Below are 26,286 nucleotides of genomic sequence, written 5' to 3' on the forward strand. Positions count from 1 at the left end.
GAAGGGAGAGCGAGAGGAGGAGGACAAAGGCTCCTCCTCCTCCTCCTCCTCCTCCTCCTCCTCCTCCTCCTCCTCCTCCTCCTCTTCTTCCTCTTCCTTCGCTCTTCTTCATGGTCTGTAAAAAGAGATAATGATTATGGTGATGATGATAGCAACAACAATGATAATAATAATAATAAGAAGATAAAGAAGAAGAAGAAGAAGAAACAAGAAGAAGAAGAAGAAGAAGAAGGGGAAGAAGAAGAAAAAAAAAAAGAAAAAGGAATATACTTACATACATACTACTACTACTACTACTACTACTACTACTACTACTACCACCACTACCACCACCACCAAGAGAGAGAGAGAGAGAGAGAGAGAGAGAGAGAGAGAGAGAGAGAGAGAGAGAGTTACCTGTCAGATGTTGCGTGTGTAATGTTTACCTGAGGAATGAATCTTCTTCTTCTTCCTCTTCCTTTATATCCTCCTCCTCCTCCTCCTCCTCCTTCTCTATTATTTTTTTAGTAGTTCTTCTATTATTAACTGTTCTTCTTGTATTTGTTCATCTTCTTTTCTTCTTTTTTCTTCTTGTTCTTCTTGTTCTTGTTCTTGTTCTTGTTTTTTTCTTCTTCTTCTTCTTTGTTTTTAATATTATGATTTTTTTATTATTGGCGTTATTGTTATTATTATTATTATTATTATTATTATTATTATTATTATTATTATTATTATTATTATTATTATTATTATTGATGATGTTGTTGTTGTCGCTGCTGCTGTTATTGTTGTTGTTGTTGTTGATCTTGTTATTGTCATTCATCATTATTATTATTATTATTATTTTCTTTTTCTTTTCTTCCCTTCTTTCTTTCTTTCTTTCTTTCTTTCTTTCTTTCTTCTTCTTCTTCTTCTTCTTCTTCTTCTTCTTCTTCTTCTTCTTCTTCTTCTTCTCCTTCTTCTCCTTCTTCTTCTTCTTCTTCTTCTTCTTCTTCTTATTATTATTATTATTATTATTATTATTATTATTATTATTATTATTATTATTATTATCACCAGCACCACCACCACCACAACCACCACCACCGCCGCACAGATGACCTAATCAGGCAGACACACCTGTTAATTAAGAAAGGGGAGGGGGGCGGACAGGTGTGCTGGGAGGGCGTGGCCACATGTGTCAGGCGAGAGAGAGAGGGGGGGGGGGGGTTGGAGTGTCTCATGGGGAGCTTTCGCCTTTACTGGAGCATAACACTTAAATGAAATACAGAATATCTCTACTTTTTTGCATTTTCATCACTCAGGTTTGTACCATGTTAGAGTTTTCATGATAGATTACATTAGATTAGTCTACCTTATTAATTCACCTCTCACCTCTCCCCCCAGCGCCACTTCCGTCCTCCCCTGTCAGGTACGGAGCGCCGTGTCCCTGCAGCTGCCCCTGACTGGCCAGCTGACGCTCCTTGATGTCTACAGGGCCGTGGTGAGCCAGGCGAGGAGTCAAGGTAAACTGTTTGCTGCCTTGTTTACATCTTGATATGTTCTCATTACTATTTGACTTCTGGTTTTCCTAAAATTTGTGAGCAAGGATGATATTGTTTACTGCCTCAAAAACTCAGTTCCTCCATCCGTCAACTGGACACGACCTTCCAGACAAACATCTCTCCTTCAGTGACACTCAACTACCCTCCTCTTCCACACTGAACACATTTCGTCTCTTGCCTCCTCTGCAGAACTCAAGGAAGAATAAGAGGAGGAGTTAAGAAGAAGAATGGAAGGAGTTTATCAGTCGCATCAGTCATAACAATTATTACTATATATATATTCATTATTTATATATTTCATTCCAAGTGCGGTGTGTTTCATCATTCATACGAGTATACTTCATCCAAAGTGCTCACGTGGCCAGTCTATTTTAACCTTTTCTCCTTCCTGTCGCCCTCTCAAGGGAATACCACGCCTTCCCTACATTCCTGCCAGTCCTTAGGGAAAACACCTACATCGCCTTCCTGCTTTCCTCTCTGGTCATTGGCCAGAATAACGGCTTCTCTGAATGGCTCCTTTACCCCATTTACCAGCATCTGATTGGCCATTTCTTCATCTCAGATCCTGTATCCTGATCCATTTCATTTCACATAAATAGAGCCTGTACGTGTAGCTAGAGCCAGTTCAATTTCAGTTCACAGTCAGTTCACAGAGAGTTCACAGTCAGTTCACAGATAGTTCACAGTCAGTTCAAATCAGTCCAAAGTTCAGATCAGTTCAGAGAGGGACATCAGGTCACAGAGAGAGGGAATGAAGCATCGTCACGACCGTCATAGTGTGTCTCGGCATCACGCGTGTACATCTCCGTCCATCATTAAACCAAAAAGAAATCCTGTAAATTTGTGTTTTTTTACTCACACAGTCAACAAGCCACGACCTCCACACTACCAACAACATCGTCAGGGAAGCAGCCAGCCACCACCATCTATCCTGCCACTGTCATCAACATCCAGTAAGTCAAGCAGCCAGTGATCTCTCAAATACAAGTGGTGTGCAGCCTCAATCAGAACAGTGCTGAATCAATCTCACAACAACAGTACTAACAAGTCCTCCAGAATTAATCCCTACCATACAAAGCCTATTAGATACAATGGTGGCAAAGAGCAAATCGAAACAGCGGTGGACAAGACCTAAATCAGATACGAGTGGTGGCAACGGTGCTGTGCGATCGAAGACACGAACTCTCGACTCCCAAAAAAATCCGGTACACGCTGAGACACGAGCATCACGCCACCATCCTAGGCAAGCTGCGAGGCGTTATCATTCATCCCTTCGACGACATCGTGGGTGTATCGCACTCGACGTGGCAAGCCGTGGTCCGATCTTGCCTGTCCCTCACCACGCTTCAATCCTGGGTCAGCACGCACACCCACACGTGCTTCCATATTAAGGGCCGCGGTTGACTTAAAGGAAGGGGATCAACTAAAACGATTCACACCTTTTGGCTGTGCGCCTTCCCCCTAACCCCCCACCCTCTCTCTCTCTCTCTCTCTCTCTCTCTCTCTCTCTCTCTCTCTCTCTCTCTCTCTCTCTCTCTCTCTCTCTCTCTCTCTCTCTCTCTCTCTCTCTTACTTTTCTTCTTCTTCTTCTTCTTCCTCGGAGGAGAAGAATCCTCGAAGGAGGAGGAGGAGGAGGACCTAACCTCTTCCATCCTCCTCCTCGGAATGCGGAGGAGGATGAGTAATAACGAGGAGGAAAGGGAATGAAAAGGAGGAAGAGAAGGATGATGAAAAGAACAACAAAAGCAAAACATCAACAAGCGAAACACACACACACACACACACACACACACACACACACACACACACACACACACACACACACAGACACACACACACACATGTATGTATGTATTCCAACAATATCCAGTGTATGGTCCTGTTCTAAGTAATTCTGTCGTGTGTGTGTGAGTATATATATATATATATATATATATATATATATATATATATATATATATATATATATATATATATATATATATATATATATATATATATATATATATATATATATATATATATATATATATATATATATATATATATATATATATATATATATATATATATATATATATATATATATATATATATATATATATATATATATATATATATATATATATATATATATATATATATATATATATATATATATATATATATATATATATATATATATATATATATATATATATATATATATATATATGTATATATATATATGTATATATATATATATATATATATATATATATATATATATATATATATATATATATATATATATATATATATATATATATATATATATATATATATATATATATATATATATATATATATATATATATATATATATATATATATTATATATATATATATATATATATATATATATATATATATATATGTATATATATGTATATATATATATATATATATATATATATATATATATATATATATATATATATATATATATATATATATATATATATATATATATATATATATATATATATATATATATATATATATATATATATATATATATATATATATATATATATATATATATATATATATATATATATATATATATATATATATATATATATATATATACTGTGAGGCCTCATGTGGTCACATTCAGACATTAGGGTGAATTACATTGCTGACTGCCACTAAGATGGCCCTGTCGGATATAAACACCACACAGCTTCCATTCCCTCTCCACCACAAGACACCTCATCTCTCAGGTGAGCCAACCCTCCTGGGACAACACAATCAACGACGTTCTCCCCATCGCGTCTATGAGTCTTCCTTAAAGACTTCACATAAGGTCATGCAATAGATGAGACATTGTACGGCGTAAGCACCGACAGTACCATTTCAAATTTGGCGCTTTGTTTAGTGATATGTGGATACTTTGACAATTACGGTTATAATGGCTTATAATTTAGTTTTACTTATTTATACTTCATTTTATTTTATTTCGTATTAGAAAAGTACGATATAAGAGGAGTTGGTCTATATTATTGGGAGCAAAAAGACTTCTGTGGATTTGTGGATGGGTGTGTAGTGCGGTGCTGCTTGGTGGCAGAGGAGAGGTGGGTGGGAAGACGTCATACAAGGAGTTAAGGGAGTGCGTGTGATCCTGCTTTATTTAACCTGGATTTTCGCTGAACATGACAATGAAGTGGGCCTTGACCTGCTGGTGCAGGCTTGCTGCTTGCCGGGAAGTGCCTGCAAGGGCCTGCAACTGATCAGGAGGGCCAGGAAGACTCAGATTATTGGTAAGTGACCCACCCACCGCTTGTCCAGATGGCGGAGTTTTATAATATTGTTCCTTGTAATAACTCCATGTTATGCACAACATCGAAACATGGGGAGTTAGGTTAGTGTACATGTTAAAGGATTTTTTTTTTTTTTTTTCAAACATTACTTTTTTCTTCGTTTTTATTTTTTAAGGCTCATATTCTACATATTTTCTTCTCGTTAGGAATACATTCATATGACTCAATATTCCACGCTCCTATTAACGTTTCTAATCTCCAGTACAAAATGCCCACAAATTAACCACAATAGAAAAAAAAAAACTCCCAAAACTTAATTTCTCAAAATATTATAAGCCCAAATGCAGGCAGGCTTTCCCTATATATCCACCATTATTTGCTACATTCATCACTAATCGTAAGTAAATCCTGTCAATAAATGGAGCCACATGACTATGCTTTGATATCCGCGGGTCAGATGTAAACATCATTGCCTGGTTTTGTTGTGATGAAGGCGTAAATAAGGCAGACTAGCGGCTGTTTTCTCTACCGGGACCGCCGCCATATTGGATAGCCGTGTTGGAACCTGTCGATATTCCAATTATTTTATATTTTTCCTAACTGTTTTATTTCAGTTTCTAAATAAGTTTTTATGATTTGTTAAATTATTTCTTTATTTTTTAAGTGTTTTTCTTAATTCTGTACAGTGAAATATGTTAATTTTTTAGGCGTTTTATACGTATATAAGGGTCGTTTCCTGGTGCATTTTTCATACCCTGTCAGACTCTTTTTTTTATTTAAGCTTGTAATAAAGATTTTCTTACTTTAAAAAAAACGCTTATGATTTTAAAAGTGTTTTCTCGTGCTGTTAAGGTAAATATGCGGCCTTTAGAATTACTTGTAGCCCTGTTAAAAGTCGGTTTTTCAACGTTTTATTAATATCAAATTTATTTATTTCGGGATGTAACTAACGTTAAATTATTTTTAAATATAGTTCAGATTTTTTAAAGTGTTCTGCATTTCCATTAACTGCGATTTGTGGGCTTGATTATTGTTTTTATGAATTTCAAAGTTCCAACATTTTTTCATATCTTTAATTTTAAATTTCTTTATTATTACTGAGACTTGAAATGTTTTGATATTCTAGGTAAAAGTTAAAGTATATGACAAGTCAAAATATATAAAGGAATCCAGTCTGGACGTAGTATTTAAAAATTCGATTTTCAAAATGAAATAACGAACGTAAAAAACGGACCGTGTGACGTCATGAGCTGGCGTGACGTCATCAGACCAAGACGCTTGTCCTTCCACTCCCTTCAACAAAACGTAACCTAATCTGTAGCGTTTTCCAAGAATAAGGAGCACACTATTGGGGTGGTTTGTGCATAGATAAGTGGTGGATGGTGGATGAGTGTGTGTAATGAGTGTACTAATGTGTGTGGAGGGGGAAAGGGGGAGCGAGGGGTGTGCCAGGTGATGAGCAAGCCTACTGCAGCTCACCACCTGGCCTGTCACTGCTTCTCTCTCCCTGCCTGCCTGCTTGTTGCTGTTGTTGTTGTTGTTGTTGTTGTGTGTGTGTGTGTGTGTGTGTGTGTGTGTGTGTGTGTGTGTGTGTGTGTGTGTTTCCCAGCATAGGCTTTCGCACCACCACCTCTACTGCCCTCACAGCTCTGCGTTTCCTCACCCAACCCACGCTCCCTTTCATCAATCTCTCTCATGTCCTTAGTGACTTCCCGTGTTTCTTAATGTTGCTCTATCCAACTTAATAATTTTTCTATAATTCACCCATTCTCTTCACTTGGTATAAAGTATAAGTACGCCTTCACTGTCTTTGTATTCTGAGCATTCGCAGTGTAATATAGCCTCTGCAGCTTGGCATAGCCCTGTTTTAGAGTATTACAGTTATAATTACCACCCAATAGATATGAACCCAGCAGGCCTTGGTGTGTATTGTAGGAAGGGCGTGTCTTTAAGATTCACAAATAGGAACAGGAGGAAGAAAAGTAAGGTGAAATGGAGGAAGAAAAGTAAGGAGAAATGGAGGAAGAAAAGTAAGGTGAAATGGAGGAGCTAGAGAAAAGAAAAAATGCTAAAATCATCATAATTTAAATAAACTTAAAAAAAAAAAAATGAAAGAACAAAATTTTTATCACAAACTCCATGTTACAAGAAGGGCATATTTTTTTAAGCTTATGAATAATAATTAAAATATAAAAATAAGGGAGTAATTAATGGAGGAGATAGAGAATGATAAAACAATGCCAAAATCAACACCAGAAAAAAAAATTAGAGAAAGCACCATGAAAAACAAGAATTAGTAAAATCTCAAAATCCCCAGGTCTTCCACAGACTTCCCACAGTCCTGCCCTCCTCCTCACACCATCCCCAAATCTTCCACAGTCTTCCTACGGTTTCTATCCTTCTCTCTGTAACTTCATCTCAAGTTTCCTTTCTAACCGTTCAATTGCTGCTGTGGTAGACGGTCTCTGTTCTTCTCCTAAATCTATTAACAGAGGTGTTCCTCAGGGTTCTGTCCTGTCACCCACTCTCTTCTTATTATTCATTAATGATCTTCTAAACCAAACTTCTTGTCCTATCCACTCCTACGCTATCTAGCTGTCTTCTACCGCTATTTTCATGGTAACTGCTCTTCTGATCTTGCTAACTGCATGCCTCACCTCCTTCCGCGGCCTTCCTGCACCAGACTTTCTTCTTTCTCTCACCCCTATTCTGTCCACCTCTCTAACGCAAGAGTTAACCAGCATTCTCAATCATTCATCCCTTTCTCTGGTAAACTCTGGAACTCCCTGCCTGCTTCTGTATTTCCACCTTCCTACGACTTGAATTCCTTCAAGAGGGAGGTTTCAAGACACTTATCCACCAATATTTGACCACTGCTTTGACCCTTTTATGGGACTGGCATTTCAGTGGGCATTTTTTTTTTATTAGATTTTTGTTGCCCTTGGCCAGTATCCTTCCTACATGGAAAAAAAAAAAAAAAAAAAGTCTGTCCTGTCCTCCACACACCATCCCCAGGTTTTACCAGAACACCTTAACCTAACCTAGCCTAACCTAATCCCACGTTCACAGGTTGGGACCCCTCAAGAGACCTGCCCAAGTGTTAGTTTGTGATGGAGGGGCAGCTGCTGATGGGCAAGCTTGGGGATCTACTGGAGGAGCAGGAAGAACCTGGAGGGAATGGTGGAAGTGAAGTACTTGAAGAAGCTCCCTACACTCACCCCCAAGGATTCCTTCCACCTTGACGACTGGTTTTCTGCTGTACAGACTACAGACCACTGGTGAGAGAGGGAGTGTGGGGGAGGGAGGGAGGGAAAAGGATGTGGCTGAGGTAGAGAGAGGGAAACTGGCTAATGATGGATGGGAGGGAGATAGAGAGAGAGAAAAGTGAGAGGAAGAGAGTGGAGGAAGCTGACTAGTGGTGAAAGAGAGAGAGAGAGAGAGAGAGAGAGAGAGAGAGAGAGAGAGAGAGAGAGAGAGACCAGTAGTGAAGGAGATCCTATCCAACACATTTGCCTAAGACAACAATATCTCACCGTAATTGTACCCGATCTAACAAATTTCCACTTTACAGAACAATATTTCACCCTAACCCAGTCTCCTCTCACCCTACGTCCCCTGCACAGGCCGCTGACAGGGTGTGACATCAATATCCAACACCTGTGGTATGTGCAGGAGCTGGCAGAGGGGCAGGGTGACAGGGCCCACTGCCTCACCATCCCTGCCCACCATGCCCCTGACAAGTTCGTCACCTGGGTACATGCTCAGGCACCCCTGCAGTTATTCTCTAGGTGATCTATGTTTTCTGTTGATATACATTGTGAAGCTTTCTACTTGCAAATAAGAAAAAAATGTTTCTCAGGTTATGTAATGTATTATAGCTTTTTTCAAGTTCACAGAAGATTGTTACTTAAGTTCTTATAATGTTCTCATTAATAATGCATTATCATTATTAAAAGATGAGTTAGATCAAGAAAACAGCCTTGAAAACTATTATTTTATTAAAGAGCCTGTTAAAAATAGTTGACATAGGATGATGAAAAGTTTGGGAACACATGCTTGGATAGTGAGAGTAAGAGCATGAGCAGAGGAGAGCACTGAGAGGCGAGAGAGGTGCTTCCAACCCTCAGCTGCTCTCCTCCCTATCACTGCACTGGTGATTGAGTGACTGGGGAATGGAAGTAGCTAGATGCTGCATGGCCAGAGAACACTAGCCTCGTGAGGTGTGGCAATATATTAGTGTGATGATGGTGTGTGTGATGAGAGGCTAGTGTTCAGTAAATAGGTGTAAATAGATAGGCTTCATTCATGTACTGCCACTACTTCTTGCAACTTCCTTTATGTTCTTATGTGTGTGTGACAAGAGGCTGGGATGCATTCTAAATGTTTCAGTGTCTAAAACTCTGATATTGTGGGTTAGGCTGCAATGGAAGGGAAAGATCCATGATACCGTGACTAATTATCTCTACTGCCTATGAAAGTGTGGAGAGAGGAAAGTGGTTTGATTTGCAGGCCTTGTGTGATATGGTTGATGAGAGGCTGTGACTTTGTGGTGAATATGGAAGTAGTAATGATATAGCTATGAGAGAGAGAGAGAGAGTGTGTGTGTGTGTGCGCGTGTGTAAAGACAATTTGTTCCTCCTTTGGTTGGCTTGTTCATTACTTGTACTCACCAATTGAATCCTGGTTCATCATTGCATTTCCTTTCTTTCACAATTGTATACAGTAATGCAATAATGTCTAGTCCATTCTGCCATGTGTGTTGCATGTGCAGACATTGGTTGCATTGGTAGAGGGTTCTGGAGTGATAGAGGGTGATGAGGGAACAAGTGGTGAGTGATTGCTTATGCTCTTCTTCCATTTTGTAAAGTCGGGGGGTGATGGTGGTTGTAGCTGGCAGTGTCCCTGTGTACTTGGGTGTGTCTGGGTGTGGGTGACTCGGGTAAAATTTTGTATTTTTCACGTAATTCATCAAAGTTTGCGTTGCATATTGAGTCTTTAGTGTGTATAATCCTTGCATTACTTAATTTTGATGTCCTCAACTTGTTTAACCTTTTTAGGTGTGGTAGCCATACATTTGGATTTAATGAGTACTTTTTTACCGGCAGGCGAGGACGACAGTTGGAATCCGTGTGAGATAGTAGGCCGGCCCAACTTCCAGTAGTGATGGATGGGGAGGCATGCCTGGTGTGTCCTGGGAGCAATGTGTTTGATGAGGCTCTGGGATGACTGAAGTGTGTCTGGTGAAGGATTATGAAGGGTATATGCTTGTGTTCTTAAAGGCTTAACGTCTTTATCATGGCATTCAGTAGGCCATAGTGGAAGTTGTGGGGCTTGACATTTGTATCACAACATTGAACAGGCCATATTGGAAGTTGTCAGTGTGTGAGTGATGAAAATGCAAAATTGTAGGTGTCAGATTTTGTTTACTTGAAAATTAACTCTATGCTGTAATTTTTTATTTATTTTTTTCTTTGTTTTACATATCTTAGATGAGTTTAGTTTTTGTCATTAGTATATCCAGCCTATCTATCTGTTCATCTAACACCTTCATCAGTGCACAGGTGGAGAGTGTGAGGGTGACAGTGAGATGATGCCTTGCAGGGTGCCTGTCTTGTGCCTCTCTCTGTACATTGATGCCTAAGAGAACATTTTGGTCATATCCTAGTCAGAGAATAGGTGAACTATACCTGTGTGTGTGTGTGTGTGTGTGTGTGTGTGTGGCCAACACTATGTATGTATATATTTATTGACTTTACAATGGTGTTTATTGCTCCTGTTTATTATTATTCATTCTACAGTGGTGTTTATTGCTGCTGTTTTCACTTTGTGTTCAGATTTTCATGTGTAATTTCTCTCTGTATTCCATTTGATGTAATTACAATAGTGTTCAGTGTATAGTCCTGTTCTAAGTAGTTATGTTGTAACTCCAATCATCCAGTGCCATGCCTGAACTAATTCCACTCTCATTTTGTTGGAATTCATTCATTCCTCTTCATTATTATTTGTCTATTTTGTTTTTATTTATTTATTTATTTATTTATTTATTTATTTATTTTTTTTTTTTTTTGTATAATTAATTTTGCATATATATATATATATATATATATATATATATATATATATATATATATATATATATATATATATATATATATATATGAAAGAATTTTGACCTGAATGTATTTGCTTAATGTGGAAGTGTGTGAGTGTACATTGTTGTATATATATGTAACAGTTCTGTGTAAAGAATATATTTGTCATATTAAAATGGATTGAGAATTGTTATAAGTTGTATTTTTTATGAAACTATCCTAAAGCCCTGAGAGAGAGAGAGAGAGAGAGAGAGAGAGTGGGAGGATAAGTCACTGGAGTGGATGGTACAGTATTATTATGCACTAGCTGATGGCAAGCCTTTAGGAGGACCTACACCAAAACCCAGAGCCCAAGACTCCTCCCCTGATATTTACTGTGAGGCTCCAGGTGGTCACACTCGGACATTAGGGTGAATTACATTTCTGATACTGCCTCTAAGATGGCCCTGTCTGATGTAAACACCAGACAGCTTCCATTCCCTCTCCACCGCAAGAGCCTCATCTCTCAGGAGAGCCAACTCTCCTGGGACAACACATTCGGCGACCTTCTCTGCATCGCGTCTATGGGTCTTCTTTAATGATTTCACATAAGGTCATACAATAGAAGAGACATTGTGAGTGTAAGCACCGCTTGGATCAGTTCAAATTTGGCGCTTTGATTAGTGATATGTGGATACTTTGATAAATACGGTTATAATAGCTTATAATTTAGTTTTACATGTTTACACTTGATTGTCTTTTATTTTGTATTAGTATATTATGATATGAGTGAAGTTGACGTATATTATTGGAAGAGAAAATACTATTTTGTGGATTGGTGGATGGGTGTGTAGTGCGGTGCTGCTTGGTAGAAGAAGGGAGGAGGGTGAGCAGACGTCATACAAGGAGGGACGGTGAAAGGAAGGCTCACATGTGCCGCTGCCTTATTTAACCTGGATTTTCGCTGAACAGGACAGTGACATGGGCCATGACTACCACTGTGTGCTGGTGCAGGCTCGCTGCTTGGCGGGAAGTGCCTGTGAGGGCCAGCAGCTTGTCAGGAGGGCCAGGGAGACTCAGAATATTGGTAAGTAACAGCCACCGCTTGTCTAGCTGGCGGAGTTTGATAATGTTTTCCTTATAATAAGTGTGTCACGCATAATAACGAACCAGGAGACTTAGGTTAGTGTCCATGTTTAAGGAAATTTCTATTGAAACATTGTTTTTATCTTCGTTTTTATTTAAGGCTCATACGTATTTTCTTCCCGTTAGGAATACATTCATGACTCAATATTGCACGTTTCTATTAATGTTTTTAATCTTCATTACAAATACTCACAAATTAACTACGACAATATTAAAAACCACCCAAACTTAATTTTTCAAAATCTTATAAGCTGAGATGGAGGCAGGCTTTCCCTATATATCCGCCATTATTTGCTACATCCCTCACTAATCGTAAGTAAATCCTGTCACTAAATGGAGCCACATGACTCTGTTTTGATATCCGCGGATCAGATATAAACATCAGTGCCTGATTTTGTTGTGATGAAGGCGTAAATAAGGCAGACTAGCGGCTTTTTTCTCTACCGGGACCGCCGCCATATTGGATAGCCGGGTTGGAACCTGTCGATATTCCAATTATTTTATATTTTTCTTAACTGTTTTATTTCGGTTTCTAAATAAGTTTTTATGGTTTTTGAAATTATTTCGTTATTTTTGAAGTGTTTTTCTTAATTCTGTACAGTGAAATATGTTAATTTTTTAGGCGTTTTTTACGTATATAAGGGTCGTTTCCTGGTGCATTTTTCATACCCTGTCAGACTCTTTTTTTTATTTAAGCTTGTAATTAAGATTTTCTTACTTCTAAAAAAACGCTTATGATTTTAAAGTGTTTTTTCGTGCTGTTAAGGTAAATATGCGGCCTTTAGAATTACTTATAGCCCTGTTAAAAGTCGGTTTTTCGACGTTTTATTTATATCAAATTTATTTATTTCGGGATGTAACTAACGTTAAATTATTTTTAAAGATAGTTCAGATTTTTTAAAGTGTTCTGCATTTCCATTAACTGAGATTTGTGGGCTTGATTATTGTTTTTATGAATTTCAAAGTTCCAACATTTTTTCATATCTTAATTTTAAATTTCTTTATTATTACTGAGGCTTGAAATGTTTTGATATTCTAGGTAAAAGTTAAAGTATATGACAAGTCAAAATATATAAAGGAATCCAGTCTGGACGTAGTATTTAAAAATTCGATTTTCAAAATGAAATAACGAACGTAAAAAACGGACCGTGTGACGTCATGAGCTGGTGTGACGTCATCAGACCAAGACGCTTGTCCTTCCACTCCCTTCAACAAAACGTAACCTAATCTGTAGCGTTTTCCAAGAATAAGGAGCACACTATTGGGGTGGTTTGTGCATAGATAAGTGGTGGATGGTGGATGAGTGTGTGTAATGAGTGTACTGATGTGTGTGGAGGGGGAAAGGGGGAGCGAGGGGTGTGCCAGGTGATGAGCAAGCCTGCTGCAGCTCACCACCTGGCCTGTCACTGCTTCTCTCTGCCTGCCTGCCTGCTTGTTGCTGCTGCTGTTGTTGTTGTTGCTGTTGTTGTGTGTGTGTGTGTGTGTGTGTGTGTGTGTGTGTGTGTGTGTGTGTGTGTGTGTGTGTGTGTGTGTGTGTGTTTCCCAGCATAGGCTTTCGCACCACCACCTCTTCTGCCCTCACAGCTCTCCGTTTCCTCACCCAACCCACGCTCCCTTTCATCAATCTCTCTGATGTCCTTAGTGACTTCCCGTGTTTCTTAATGTTGCTCTATCCAACTTAATAATTTTTCTATAATTCACCCATTCTCTTCACTTGGTATAAAGTATAAGTACGCCTTCACTGTCTTTGTATTCTGAGCATTCGCAGTGTAATATAGCCTCTGCAGCTTGGCATAGCCCTCTTTTAGAGTATTACAGTTATAATTACCACCCAATAGATATGAACCCAGCAGGCCTTGGTGTGTATTGTAGGAAGGGCGTGTCTTTAAGATTCACAAATAGGAACAGGAGGAAGAAAAGTAAGGTGAAATGGAGGAAGAAAAGTAAGGTGAAATGGAGGAGCTAGAGAAAAGAAAAAATGCTAAAATCATCATAATTTAAATAAACTTAAAAAAAAAAAATGAAAAAACAAAATTTTTATCACAAACTCCATGTTACAAGAAGGGCATATTTTTTTTAAGATTATGAATAATAATTAAAATATAAAAATAAGGGAGTAATTAATGGAGGAGATAGAGAATGATAAAACAATGCCAAAATCAACACCAGAAAAAAAAAATTAGAGAAAGCACCATGAAAAACAAGAATTAGTAAAATCTCAAAATCCCCAGGTCTTCCACAGACTTCGCACAGTCCTGCCCTCCTCCTCACACCATCCCCAAATCTTCCACAGTCTTCCTACGGTTTCTATCCTTCTCTCTGTAACTTCATCTCAAGTTTCCTTTCTAACCGTTCTATTGCTGCTGTGGTAGACGGTCTCTGTTCTTCTCCTAAATGTATTAACAGTGGTGTTCCTCAGGGTTCTGCCCTGTCACCCACTCTCTTCTTATTATTCATTAATGATCTTCTAAACCAAACTTCTTGTCCTATCCACTCCTACGCTGATGATACCACCCTGCACTTTTCCACATCTTTTAATAGACGTCCCACCCTTCAGGAGGTAAACATATCACGAAGGGAAGTCACAGAATGCCTGACTTCTGATCTTTCTAAAATTTCTGATTGGGGCAGAGCAAACTTGGTATTGTTCAATGCCTCAAAAACTCAATTCCTCCATCTATCAACTCGACACAACCTTCCAGACAACTATCCCCTCTTCTTCAATGACACTCAACTGTCCCCCTTTTCTACACTGAACATCCTCGGTCTGTCCTTTACTTATAATCTGAACTGGAAACTTCACATCTCATCTCTAGCTAAAACAGTTTCTGTGAAGTTAGGTGTTCTTAGACGTCTCCGCCAGTTTTTCTCACCCCCCCCAGCTGCTAACTCTGTACAAGGGCCTTATCCGTCCATGTATGGAGTATGCTTCACATGTCTGGGAGGTTCCACTCATACTGCTCTTCTAGACAGGGTGGAATCAAAAGCTTTTCGTCTCATTAACTCCTCTCCTCTAACTGACTGTCTTCAGCCTCTCTCTCACCGCCGCAATGGTGTATATCTAGCTGTCTTCTACCGCTATTTTCATGCTAACTGCTCTTCTGATCTTGCTAAATGCATGCCTCACCTCCTTCCGCGGCCTTGCTGCACCAGACTTTCTTCTTTCTCTCACCCCTATTCTGTCCACCTCTCTAATGCAAGAGTTAACCAGCATTCTCAATCATTCATCCCTTTCTCTGGTAAACTCTGGAACTCCCTGCCTGCTTCTGTATTTCCACCTTCCTACGACTTGAATTCCTTCAAGAGGAAGGTTTCAAGACACTTATCCACCAATTTTTCACCACTGCTTTGACCCTTTTATGGGACTGGCATTTCAGTGGGCATTTTTTTTTTATTAGATTTTTGTTGCCCTTGGCCAGTATCCTTCCTACATGGAAAAAAAAAAAAAAAAAAGTCTGTCCTGTCCTCCACACACCATCCCCAGGTTTTACTAGAACACCTTAACCTAACCTAGCCTAACCTAATCCCACGTTCACAGGTTGGGACCCCTCAAGAGACCTGCCCAAGTGTTAGTTTGTGATGGAGGGGCAGCTGCTGATGGGCAAGCTTGGGGATCTACTGGAGGAGCAGGAAGAACCTGGAGGGAATGGTGGAAGTGAAGTACTTGAAGAAGCTCCCTACACTCACCCCCAAGGATTCCTTCCACCTTGACGACTGGTTTTCTGCTGTACAGACTACAGACCACTGGTGAGAGAGGGAGTGTGGGGGAGGGAGGGAGGGAAAAGGATGTGGCTGAGGTAGAGAGAGGGAGACTGGCTAATGATGGATGGGAGGGAGATAGAGAGAGAGAAAAGTGAGAGGGAGAGAGTGGGGGAAGCTGACTAGTGGTGAAAGAGAGAGAGAGAGAGAGAGAGAGAGAGACCAGTAGTGAAGGAGATCCTATCCAACACATTTGCCTAAGACAACAATATCTCACCGTAATTGTACCCGATCTAACAAATTTCCACTTTACAGAACAATATTTCACCCTAATCCAGTCTCCTCTCACCCTACGTCCCCTGCACAGGCCGCTGACAGGGTGTGACATCAATATCCAACACCTGTGGTATGTGCAGGAACTGGCAGAGGGGCAGGGTGACAGGGCCCACTGCCTCACCATCCCTGCCCACCATGCCCCTGACAAGTTCGTCACCTGGGTACATGCTCAGGCACCCCTGCAGTTATTCTCTAGGTGATCTATGTTTTCTGTTGATATACATTGTGAAGCTTTCTACTTGCAAATAAGAAAAAAATGTTTCTCAGGTTATGTAATGTATTATAGCTTTTTTCAAGTTCACAGAAGATTGTTACTTAAGTTCTTATAATGTTCTCATTAATAATGCATTAATAATGCATTATTAAAAGATGAGTTAGATCAAGAAAACAGCCTTGAAAACTATTATTTTATTAAAGAGCCTGTTAAAAATAGTTGACATAGGATGATGAAAAGTTTGGGAACACATGCTTGGATAGTGAGAGTAAGAGCATGAGCAGAGCAGAGCACTGAGAGGCGAGAGAGGTGCTTCCAACCCTCAGCTGCTCTCCTCCCTATCACTGCACTGGTGATTGATTGACTGGGGAATGGAAGTAGCTAGATGCTGCATGGCCAGAGAACACTAGCCTCGTGAGGTGTGGCAATATATTAGTGTGATGATGGTGTGTGTGATGAGAGGCTAGTGTTCAGTAAATAGGTGTAAATAGATAGGCTTCATTCATGTACTGCCACTACTTCTTGCAACTTCCTTTATGTTCTTATGTGTGTGTGACAAGAGGCTGGGATGCATTCTAAATGTTTCAGTGTCTAAAACTCTGATATTGTGGGTTAGGCTGCAATGGAAGGGAAAGATCCATGATACCGTGACTAATTATCTCTACTGCCTATGAAATTGTGGAGAGAGGAAAGTGGTTTGATTTGCAGGCCTTGTGTGATATGGTTGATGAGAGGCTGTGACTTTGTGGTGAATATGGAAGTAGTAATGATATAGCTATGAGAGAGAGAGAGAGAGAGAGAGAGTGTGTGTGTGTGTGTGTGTGTGTGTGTGCGCATGTGTAAAGACAATTTGTTCCTCCTTTGGTTGGCTTGTTCATTACTTGTACTCACCAATTGAATCCTGGTTCATCATTGCATTTCCATTTCTTTCACAATTGTATACAGTAATGCAATAATGTCTAGTCCATTCTGCCATGTGTGTTGCATGTGCAGACATTGGTTGCATTGGTAGAGGGTTCTGGAGTGATAGAGAGTGATGAGGGAACAAGTGGTGAGTGATTGCTTATGCTCTTCTTCCATTTTGTAAAGTCGGGGGGTGATGGTGGTTGTAGCTGGCAGTGTCCCTGTGTACTTGGGTGTGTCTGGGTGTGGGTGACTCGGGTAAAATTTTGTATTTTTCACGTAATTCATCAAAGTTTGCGTTGCATATTGAGTCTTTAGTGTGTATAATCCTTGCATTACTTAATTTTGATGTCCTCGACTTGTTTAACCTTTTTAGGTGTGGTAGCCATACATTTGGATTTAATGAGTACTTTTTTACCGGCAGGCGAGGACGACAGTTGGAATCCGTGTGAGATAGTAGGCCGGCCCAACTTCCAGTAGTGATGGATGGGGAGGCATGCCTGGTGTGTCCTGGGAGCAATGTGTTTGATGAGGCTCTGGGATGACTGAAGTGTGTCTGGTGAAGGATTATGAAGGGTATATGCTTGTGTTCTTAAAGGCTTAACGTCTTTATCATGGCATTCAGTAGGCCATAGTGGAAGTTGTGGGGCTTGACATTTGTATCACAACATTGAACAGGTCATATTGGAAGTTGTCAGTGTGTGAGTGATGAAAATGCAAAATTGTAGGTGTCAGATTTTGTTTACTTGAAAATTAACTCTATGCTGTAATTTTTTATTTATTTTTTCTTTGTTTTACATATCTTAGATGAGTTTAGTTTTTGTCATTAGTATATCCAGCCTATCTATCTGTTCATCTAACACCTTCATCAGTGCACAGGTGGAGAGTGTGAGGGTGACAGTGAGATGATGCCTTGCAGGGTGCCTGTCTATTGTGCCTCTCTCTGTACATTGATGCCTAAGAGAACATTTTGGTCATATCCTAGTCAGAGAATAGATGAACTATACCTGTGTGTGTGTGTGTGTGTGTGTGTGGCCAACACTATGTATGTATATATTTATTGACTTTACAATGGTGTTTATTGCTCCTGTTTATTATTATTCATTCTACAGTGGTGTTTATTGCTGCTGTTTTCACTTTGTGTTCAGATTTTCATGTGTAATTTCTCTCTGTATTCCAGTTGATGTAATTACAATAGTGTTCAGTGTATAGTCCTGTTCTAAGTAGTTATGTTGTAACTCCAATCATCCAGTGCCATGCCTGAACTAATTCCACTCTCATTTTGTTGGAATTCATTCATTCCTCTTCATTATTATTTGTCTATTTCTTTTTATTTATTTATTTTTTTATTTATTTTATTTATTTTTTTTTGTATAATTAATTTTGCATAATATATATATATATATATATATATATATATATATATATATATGTGAAAGAATTTTGACCTGAATGTATTTGCTTAATGTGGAAGTGTGTGAGTGTACATTGTTGTATATGTATGTAACAGTTCTGTGTAAAGAATATATTTGTCATATTAAAATGGATTGAGAATTGTTATAAGTTGTATTTTTTATGAAACTATCCTAAAGCCCTGAGAGAGAGAGAGAGTGGGAGGATAAGTCACTGGAGTGGATGGTACAGTATTATTATGCACTAGCTGATGGCAAGCCTTTAGGAGGACCTACACCAAAACCCAGAGCCCAAGACTCCTCCCCTGATATTTACTGTGAGGCTCCAGGTGGTCACACTCGGACATTAGGGTGAATTACATTTCTGATACTGCCTTTAAGATGGCCCTGTCTGATGTAAACACCAGACAGCTTCCATTCCCTCTCCACCGCAAGAGCCTCATCTCTCAGGAGAGCCAACCCTCCTGGGACAACACATTCGGCGACCTTCTCTGCATCGCGTCTATGGGTCTTCTTTAATGACTTCACATAAGGTCATACATTAGAAGAGACATTGTGAGTGTAAGCACCGCTTGGATCAGTTCAAATTTGGCGCTTTGATTAGTGATATGTGGATACTTTGATAAATACGGTTATAATAGCTTATAATTTAGTTTTACATGTTTACACTTGATTGTCTTTTATTTTGTATTAGTATATTATGATATGAGTGAAGTTGATGTATATTATTGGAAGAGAAAATACTATTTTGTGGATTGGTGGATGGGTGTGTAGTGCGGTGCTGCTTGGTAGAAGAAGGGAGGAGGGTGAGCAGACGTCATACAAGGAGGGACGGTGAAAGGAAGGCTCACATGTGCCGCTGCCTTATTTAACCTGGATTTTCGCTGAACAGGACAGTGACATGGGCCATGACTACCACTGTGTGCTGGTGCAGGCTTGCTGCTTGGCGGGAAGTGCCTGTGAGGGCCAGCAGCTTGTCAGGAGGGCCAGGGAGACTCAGAATATTGGTAAGAAACAGCCACCGCTTGTCTAGCTGGCGGAGTTTGATAATGTTTTCCTTATAATAAGTGTGTCACGCATAATAACGAACCAGGAGAGTTAGGTTAGTGTCCATGTTTAAGGAAATTTCTATTGAAACATTGTTTTTATCTTCGTTTTTATTTAAGGCTCATACGTATTTTCTTCCCGTTAGGAATACATTCATGACTCAATATTGCACGTTTCTATTAATGTTTTTAATCTTCATTACAAATACTCACAAATTAACTACGACAATATTAAAAACCACCCAAACTTAATTTTTCAAAATCTTATAAGCTGAGATGGAGGCAGGCTTTCCCTATATATCCGCCATTATTTGCTACATCCCTCACTAATCGTAAGTAAATCCTGTCACTAAATGGAGCCACATGACTCTGTTTTGATATCCGCGGATCAGATATAAACATCAGTGCCTGATTTTGTTGTGATGAAGGCGTAAATAAGGCAGACTAGCGGCTTTTTTCTCTACCGGGACCGCCGCCATATTGGATAGCCGGGTTGGAACCTGTCGATATTCCATTTATTTTATATTTTTCTTAACTGTTTTATTTCGGTTTCTAAATAAGTTTTTATGGTTTCTAAAATTATTTCGTTATTTTTGAAGTGTTTTTCTTAATTCTGTACAGTGAAATATGTTAATTTTTTAGGCGTTTTATACGTATATAAGGGTCGTTTCCTGGTCCATTTTTCATACCCTGTCAGACTCTTTTTTTTTATTTAAGCTTGTAATTAAGATTGTCTTACTTCTAAAAAAACGCTTATGATTTTAAAAGTGTTTTTTCGTGCTGTTAAGGTAAATATGCGGCCTTTAGAATTACTTGTAGCCCTGTTAAAAGTCGGTTTTTTGACGTTTTATTTATATCAAATTTATTTATTTCGGGATGTAACTAACGTTAAATTATTTTTAAAGATAGTTCAGATTTTTTAAAGTGTTCTGCATTTCCATTAACTGAGATTTGTGGGCTTGATTATTGTTTTTATGAATTTCAAAGTTCCAACATTTTTTCATATCTTAATTTTAAATTTCTTTATTATTACTGAGGCTTGAAATGTTTTGATATTCTAGGTAAAAGTTAAAGTATATGACAAGTCAAAATATATAAAGGAATCCAGTCTGGACGTAGTATTTAAAAATTCGATTTTCAAAATGAAATAACGAACGTAAAAAACGGACCGTGTGACGTCATGAGCTGGTGTGACGTCATCAGACTGAGACGCTTGTCCTTCCACTCCCTTCAGCAAAACGTAACCTAATCTGTAGCGTTTTCCAAGAATAAGGAGCACACTATTGGGGTGGTTTGTGCATAGATAAGTGGTGGATGGTGGATGAGTGTGTGTAATGAGTGTACTGATGTGTGTGGAGGGGGAAAGGGGGAGCGAGGGGTGTGCCAGGTGATGAGCAAGCCTGCTGCAGCTCACCACCTGGCCTGTCACTGCTTCTCTCTGCCTGCCTGCCTGCTTGTTGCTGCTGCTGTTGTTGTTGTTGCTGTTGTTGTGTGTGTGTGTGTGTGTGTGTGTGTGTGTGTGTGTGTGTGTGTGTGTGTGTGTGTGTGTGTGTGTGTGTTTCCCAGCATAGGCTTTCGCACCACCACCTCTTCTGCCCTCACAGCTCTCCGTTTCCTCACCCAACCCACGCTCCCTTTCATCAATCTCTCTGATGTCCTTAGTGACTTCCCGTGTTTCTTAATGTTGCTCTATCCAACTTAATAATTTTTCTATAATTCACCCATTCTCTTCACTTGGTATAAAGTATAAGTACGCCTTCACTGTCTTTGTATTCTGAGCATTCGCAGTGTAATATAGCCTCTGCAGCTTGGCATAGCCCTCTTTTAGAGTATTACAGTTATAATTACCACCCAATAGATATGAACCCAGCAGGCCTTGGTGTGTATTTTAGGAAGGGCGTGTCTTTAAGATTCACAAATAGGAACAGGAGGAAGAAAAGTAAGGTGAAATGGAGGAAGAAAAGTAAGGTGAAATGGAGGAGCTAGAGAAAAGAAAAAACGCTAAAATCATCATAATTTAAATAAACTTAAAAAAAAAAAATGAAAGAACAAAATTTTTATCACAAACTCCATGTTACAAGAAGGGCATATTTTTTTTAAGATTATGAATAATAATTAAAATATAAAAATAAGAGAGTATTTAATGGAGGAGATAGAGAATGATAAAACAATGCCAAAATCAACACCAGAAAAAAAAAAATTAGAGAAAGCACCATGAAAAACAAGAATTAGTAAAATCTCAAAATCCCCAGGTCTTCCACAGACTTCGCACAGTCCTGCCCTCCTCCTCACACCATCCCCAAATCTTCCACAGTCTTCCTACAGTTTCTATCCTTCTCTCTGTAACTTCATCTCAAGTTTCCTTTCTAACCGTTCTATTGCTGCTGTGGTAGACGGTCTCTGTTCTTCTCCTAAATCTATTAACAGTGGTGTTCCTCAGGGTTCTGTCCTGTCACCCACTCTCTTCTTATTTTTCATTAATGATCTTCTAAACCAAACTTCTTGTCCTATCCACTCCTACGCTGATGATACCACCCTGCACTTTTCCACATCTTTTAATAGACGTCCCACCCTTCAGGAGGTAAACATATCACGAAGGGAAGTCACAGAATGCCTGACTTCTGATCTTTCTAAAATTTCTGATTGGGGCAGAGCAAACTTGGTATTGTTCAATGCCTCAAAAACTCAATTCCTCCATCTATCAACTCGACACAACCTTCCAGACAACTATCCCCTCTTCTTCAATGACACTCAACTGTCCCCCTTTTCTACACTGAACATCCTCGGTCTGTCCTTTACTTATAATCTGAACTGGAAACTTCACATCTCACCTCTAGCTAAAACAGCTTCTGTGAAGTTAGGTGTTCTTAGACGTCTCCGCCAGTTTTTCTCACCCCCCTCAGCTGCTAACTCTGTACAAGGGCCTTATCCGTCCATGTATGGAGTATGCTTCACATGTCTGGGAGGTTCCACTCATACTGCTCTTCTAGACAGGGTGTAATCAAAAGCTTTTCGTCTCATTAACTCCTCTCCTCTAACTGACTGTCTTCAGCCTCTCTCTCACCGCCGCAATGTTGCATATCTAGCTGTCTTCTACCGCTATTTTCATGCTAACTGCTCTTCTGATCTTGCTAACTGCATGCCTCACCTCCTTCCGCGGCCTTGCTGCACCAGACTTTCTTCTTTCTCTCACCCCTATTCTGTCCACCTCTCTAACGCAAGAGTTAACCAGCATTCTCAATCATTCATCCCTTTCTCTGGTAAACTCTGGAACTCCCTGCCTGCTTCTGTATTTCCACCTTCCTACGACTTGAATTCCTTCAAGAGGGAGGTTTCAAGACACTTATCCACCAATTTTTGACCACTGCTTTGACCCTTTTATGGGACTGGCATTTCAGTGGGTATTTTTTTTTTATTAGATTTTTGTTGCCCTTGGCCAGTATCCTTCCTACATGGAAAAAAAAAAAAAAAAAAAGTCTGTCCTGTCCTCCACACACCATCCCCAGGTTTTACCAGAACACCTTAACCTAACCTAACCTAACCTAATCCCACGTTCACAGGTTGGGACCCCTCAAGAGACCTGCCCAAGTGTTAGTTTGTGATGGAGGGGCAGCTGCTGATGGGCAAGCTTGGGGATCTACTGGAGGAGCAGGAAGAACCTGGAGGGAATGGTGGAAGTGAAGTACTTGAAGAAGCTCCCTACACTCACCCCCAAGGATTCCTTCCACCTTGACGACTGGTTTTCTGCTGTACAGACTACAGACCACTGGTGAGAGAGGGAGTGTGGGGGAGGGAGGGAGGGAAAAGGATGTGGCTGAGGTAGAGAGAGGGAGACTGGCTAATGATGGATGGGAGGGAGATAGAGAGAGAGAAAAGTGAGAGGGAGAGAGTGGGGGAAGCTGACTAGTGGTGAAAGAGAGAGAGAGAGAGAGAGAGAGAGAGAGAGACCAGTAGTGAAGGAGATCCTATCCAACACATTTGCCTAAGACAACAATATCTCACCGTAATTGTACCCGATCTAACAAATTTCCACTTTACAGAACAATATTTCACCCTAACCCAGTCTCCTCTCACCCTACGTCCCCTGCACAGGCCGCTGACAGGGTGTGACATCAATATCCAACACCTGTGGTATGTGCAGGAGCTGGCAGAGGGGCAGGGTGACAGGGCCCACTGCCTCACCATCCCTGCCCACCATGCCCCTGACAAGTTCGTCACCTGGGTACATGCTCAGGCACCCCTGCAGTTATTCTCTAGGTGATCTATGTTTTCTGTTGATATACATTGTGAAGCTTTCTACTTGCAAATAAGAAAAAAATGTTTCTCAGGTTATGTAATGTATTATAGCTTTTTTCAAGTTCACAGAAGATTGTTACTTAAGTTCTTATAATGTTCTCATTAATAATGCATTAATAATGCATTATTAAAAGATGAGTTAGATCAAGAAAACAGCCTTGAAAACTATTATTTTATTAAAGAGCCTGTTAAAAATAGTTGACATAGGATGATGAAAAGTTTGGGAACACATGCTTGGATAGTGAGAGTAAGAGCATGAGCAGAGCAGAGCACTGAGAGGCGAGAGAGGTGCTTCCAACCCTCAGCTGCTCTCCTCCCTATCACTGCACTGGTGATTGAGTGACTGGGGAATGGAAGTAGCTAGATGCTGCATGGCCAGAGAACACTAGCCTCGTGAGGTGTGGCAATATATTAGTGTGATGATGGTGTGTGTGATGAGAGGCTAGTGTTCAGTAAATAGGTGTAAATAGATAGGCTTCATTCATGTACTGCCACTACTTCTTGCAACTTCCTTTATGTTCTTATGTGTGTGTGACAAGAGGCTGGGATGCATTCTAAATGTTTCAGTGTCTAAAACTCTGATATTGTGGGTTAGGCTGCAATGGAAGGGAAAGATCCATGATACCGTGACTAATTATCTCTACTGCCTATGAAAGTGTGGAGAGAGGAAAGTGGTTTGATTTGCAGGCCTTGTGTGATATGGTTGATGAGAGGCTGTGACTTTGTGGTGAATATGGAAGTAGTAATGATATAGCTATGAGAGAGAGAGAGAGAGAGAGAGAGTGTGTGTGTGTGTGTGTGTGTGTGTGTGTGTGCGCATGTGTAAAGACAATTTGTTCCTCCTTTGGTTGGCTTGTTCATTACTTGTACTCACCAATTGAATCCTGGTTCATCATTGCATTTCCTTTCTTTCACAATTGTATACAGTAATGCAATAATGTCTAGTCCATTCTGCCATGTGTGTTGCATGTGCAGACATTGGTTGCATTGGTAGAGGGTTCTGGAGTGATAGAGAGTGATGAGGGAACAAGTGGTGAGTGATTGCTTATGCTCTTCTTCCATTTTGTAAAGTCGGGGGGTGATGGTGGTTGTAGCTGGCAGTGTCCCTGTGTACTTGGGTGTGTCTGGGTGTGGGTGACTCGGGTAAAATTTTGTATTTTTCACGTAATTCATCAAAGTTTGCGTTGCATATTGAGTCTTTAGTGTGTATAATCCTTGCATTACTTAATTTTGATGTCCTCGACTTGTTTAACCTTTTTAGGTGTGGTAGCCATACATTTGGATTTAATGAGTACTCTTTTACCGGCAGGCGAAGACGACAGTTGGAATCCGTGTGAGATAGTAGGCCGGCCCAACTTCCAGTAGTGATGGATGGGGAGGCATGCCTGGTGTGTCCTGGGAGCAATGTGTTTGATGAGGCTCTGGGATGACTGAAGTGTGTCTGGTGAAGGATTATGAAGGGTATATGCTTGTGTTCTTAAAGGCTTAACGTCTTTATCATGGCATTCAGTAGGCCATAGTGGAAGTTGTGGGGCTTGACATTTGTATCACAACATTGAACAGGTCATATTGGAAGTTGTCAGTGTGTGAGTGATGAAAATGCAAAATTGTAGGTGTCAGATTTTGTTTACTTGAAAATTAACTCTATGCTGTAATTTTTTATTTATTTTTTTCTTTGTTTTACATATCTTAGATGAGTTTAGTTTTTGTCATTAGTATATCCAGCCTATCTATCTGTTCATCTAACACCTTCATCAGTGCACAGGTGGAGAGTGTGAGGGTGACAGTGAGATGATGCCTTGCAGGGTGCCTGTCTATTGTGCCTCTCTCTGTACATTGATGCCTAAGAGAACATTTTGGTCATATCCTAGTCAGAGAATAGATGAATTATACCTGTGTGTGTGTGTGTGTGTGTGTGTGTGTGGCCAACACTATGTATGTATATATTTATTGACTTTACAATGGTGTTTATTGCTCCTGTTTATTATTATTCATTCTACAGTGGTGTTTATTGCTGCTGTTTTCACTTTGTGTTCAGATTTTCATGTGTAATGTTTCTCTGTATTCCATTTGATGTAATTACAATAGTGTTCAGTGTATAGTCCTGTTCTAAGTAGTTATGTTGTAACTCCAATCATCCAGTGCCATGCCTGAACTAATTCCACTCTCATTTTCTTGGAATTCATTCATTCCTCTTCATTATTATTTGTCTATTTCTTTTTATTTATTTATTTATTTATTTATTTATTTTATTTATTTTTTTTTGTATAATTAATTTTGCATAATATATATATATATATGTATATTATATATATATATATATATATATATATATATA

General features: G+C 39.5%; 3 protein-coding genes across 7 annotated transcripts in view; all 3 read left to right on the plus strand.

The window, feature by feature from the left end:
• Positions 1-10,825, plus strand: part of LOC135091741 (ribosome biogenesis protein WDR12 homolog) — a 19,356-nt gene extending 8,531 nt beyond the window's left edge. The window contains exons 2-6 of one of the 3 annotated variants that reach the window (XM_063989670.1): positions 1,366-1,484; positions 2,387-2,476; positions 7,895-8,103; positions 8,449-8,613; positions 9,931-10,825. In XM_063989670.1, the coding sequence (XP_063845740.1) occupies positions 8,003-8,103; positions 8,449-8,613; positions 9,931-9,958 (294 nt within the window). In that variant the 5' untranslated portion in view covers positions 1,366-1,484; positions 2,387-2,476; positions 7,895-8,002 and the 3' untranslated portion in view covers positions 9,959-10,825. Of the gene's footprint in view, positions 1-1,365; positions 1,485-2,386; positions 2,477-4,626; positions 4,826-7,894; positions 8,104-8,396; positions 8,614-9,930 lie in introns of those variants that run through there. The other 2 variants (XR_010262620.1, XM_063989669.1) reach the window with 2 other exon arrangements.
• A 936-nt stretch (positions 10,826-11,761) lies between these two features.
• Positions 11,762-18,523, plus strand: LOC135091742 (ribosome biogenesis protein WDR12 homolog). Of its 2 annotated transcripts, none has more exons than XR_010262621.1 (4): positions 11,762-11,983; positions 15,581-15,789; positions 16,057-16,273; positions 17,619-18,523. XR_010262621.1 is itself a non-coding variant. In XM_063989672.1 (4 exons), the coding sequence occupies exons 2-4, from the start codon at positions 15,689-15,691 to the stop codon at positions 17,644-17,646; spliced, it is 294 nt and encodes a 97-aa protein (XP_063845742.1). In that variant the 5' UTR covers positions 11,762-11,983; positions 15,581-15,688; the 3' UTR covers positions 17,647-18,522. The 2 variants fall into 2 exon arrangements, 1 of the variants encoding a protein (XP_063845742.1); XM_063989672.1 differs by having other exon boundaries at positions 16,109-16,273; positions 17,619-18,522.
• An 855-nt stretch (positions 18,524-19,378) lies between these two features.
• Positions 19,379-26,145, plus strand: LOC135091743 (ribosome biogenesis protein WDR12 homolog). 2 transcript variants are annotated; one of them, XM_063989673.1, is made up of 4 exons: positions 19,379-19,613; positions 23,213-23,421; positions 23,745-23,909; positions 25,258-26,145. In XM_063989673.1, exons 2-4 carry the CDS (start codon positions 23,321-23,323, stop codon positions 25,283-25,285), a joined length of 294 nt encoding a protein of 97 aa, XP_063845743.1. In that variant the 5' UTR covers positions 19,379-19,613; positions 23,213-23,320; the 3' UTR covers positions 25,286-26,145. The 2 variants fall into 2 exon arrangements, 1 of the variants encoding a protein (XP_063845743.1); XR_010262622.1 differs by lacking the exon at positions 25,258-26,145 and having other exon boundaries at positions 19,382-19,613; positions 23,693-25,250.
• The last annotated feature ends 141 nt before the right edge of the window (positions 26,146-26,286 follow it).

The sequence above is a fragment of the Scylla paramamosain genome, chromosome 38 (assembly GCF_035594125.1).
Source record: "Scylla paramamosain isolate STU-SP2022 chromosome 38, ASM3559412v1, whole genome shotgun sequence".
Classification (NCBI taxonomy): Eukaryota; Metazoa; Arthropoda; class Malacostraca; order Decapoda; family Portunidae; genus Scylla; species Scylla paramamosain.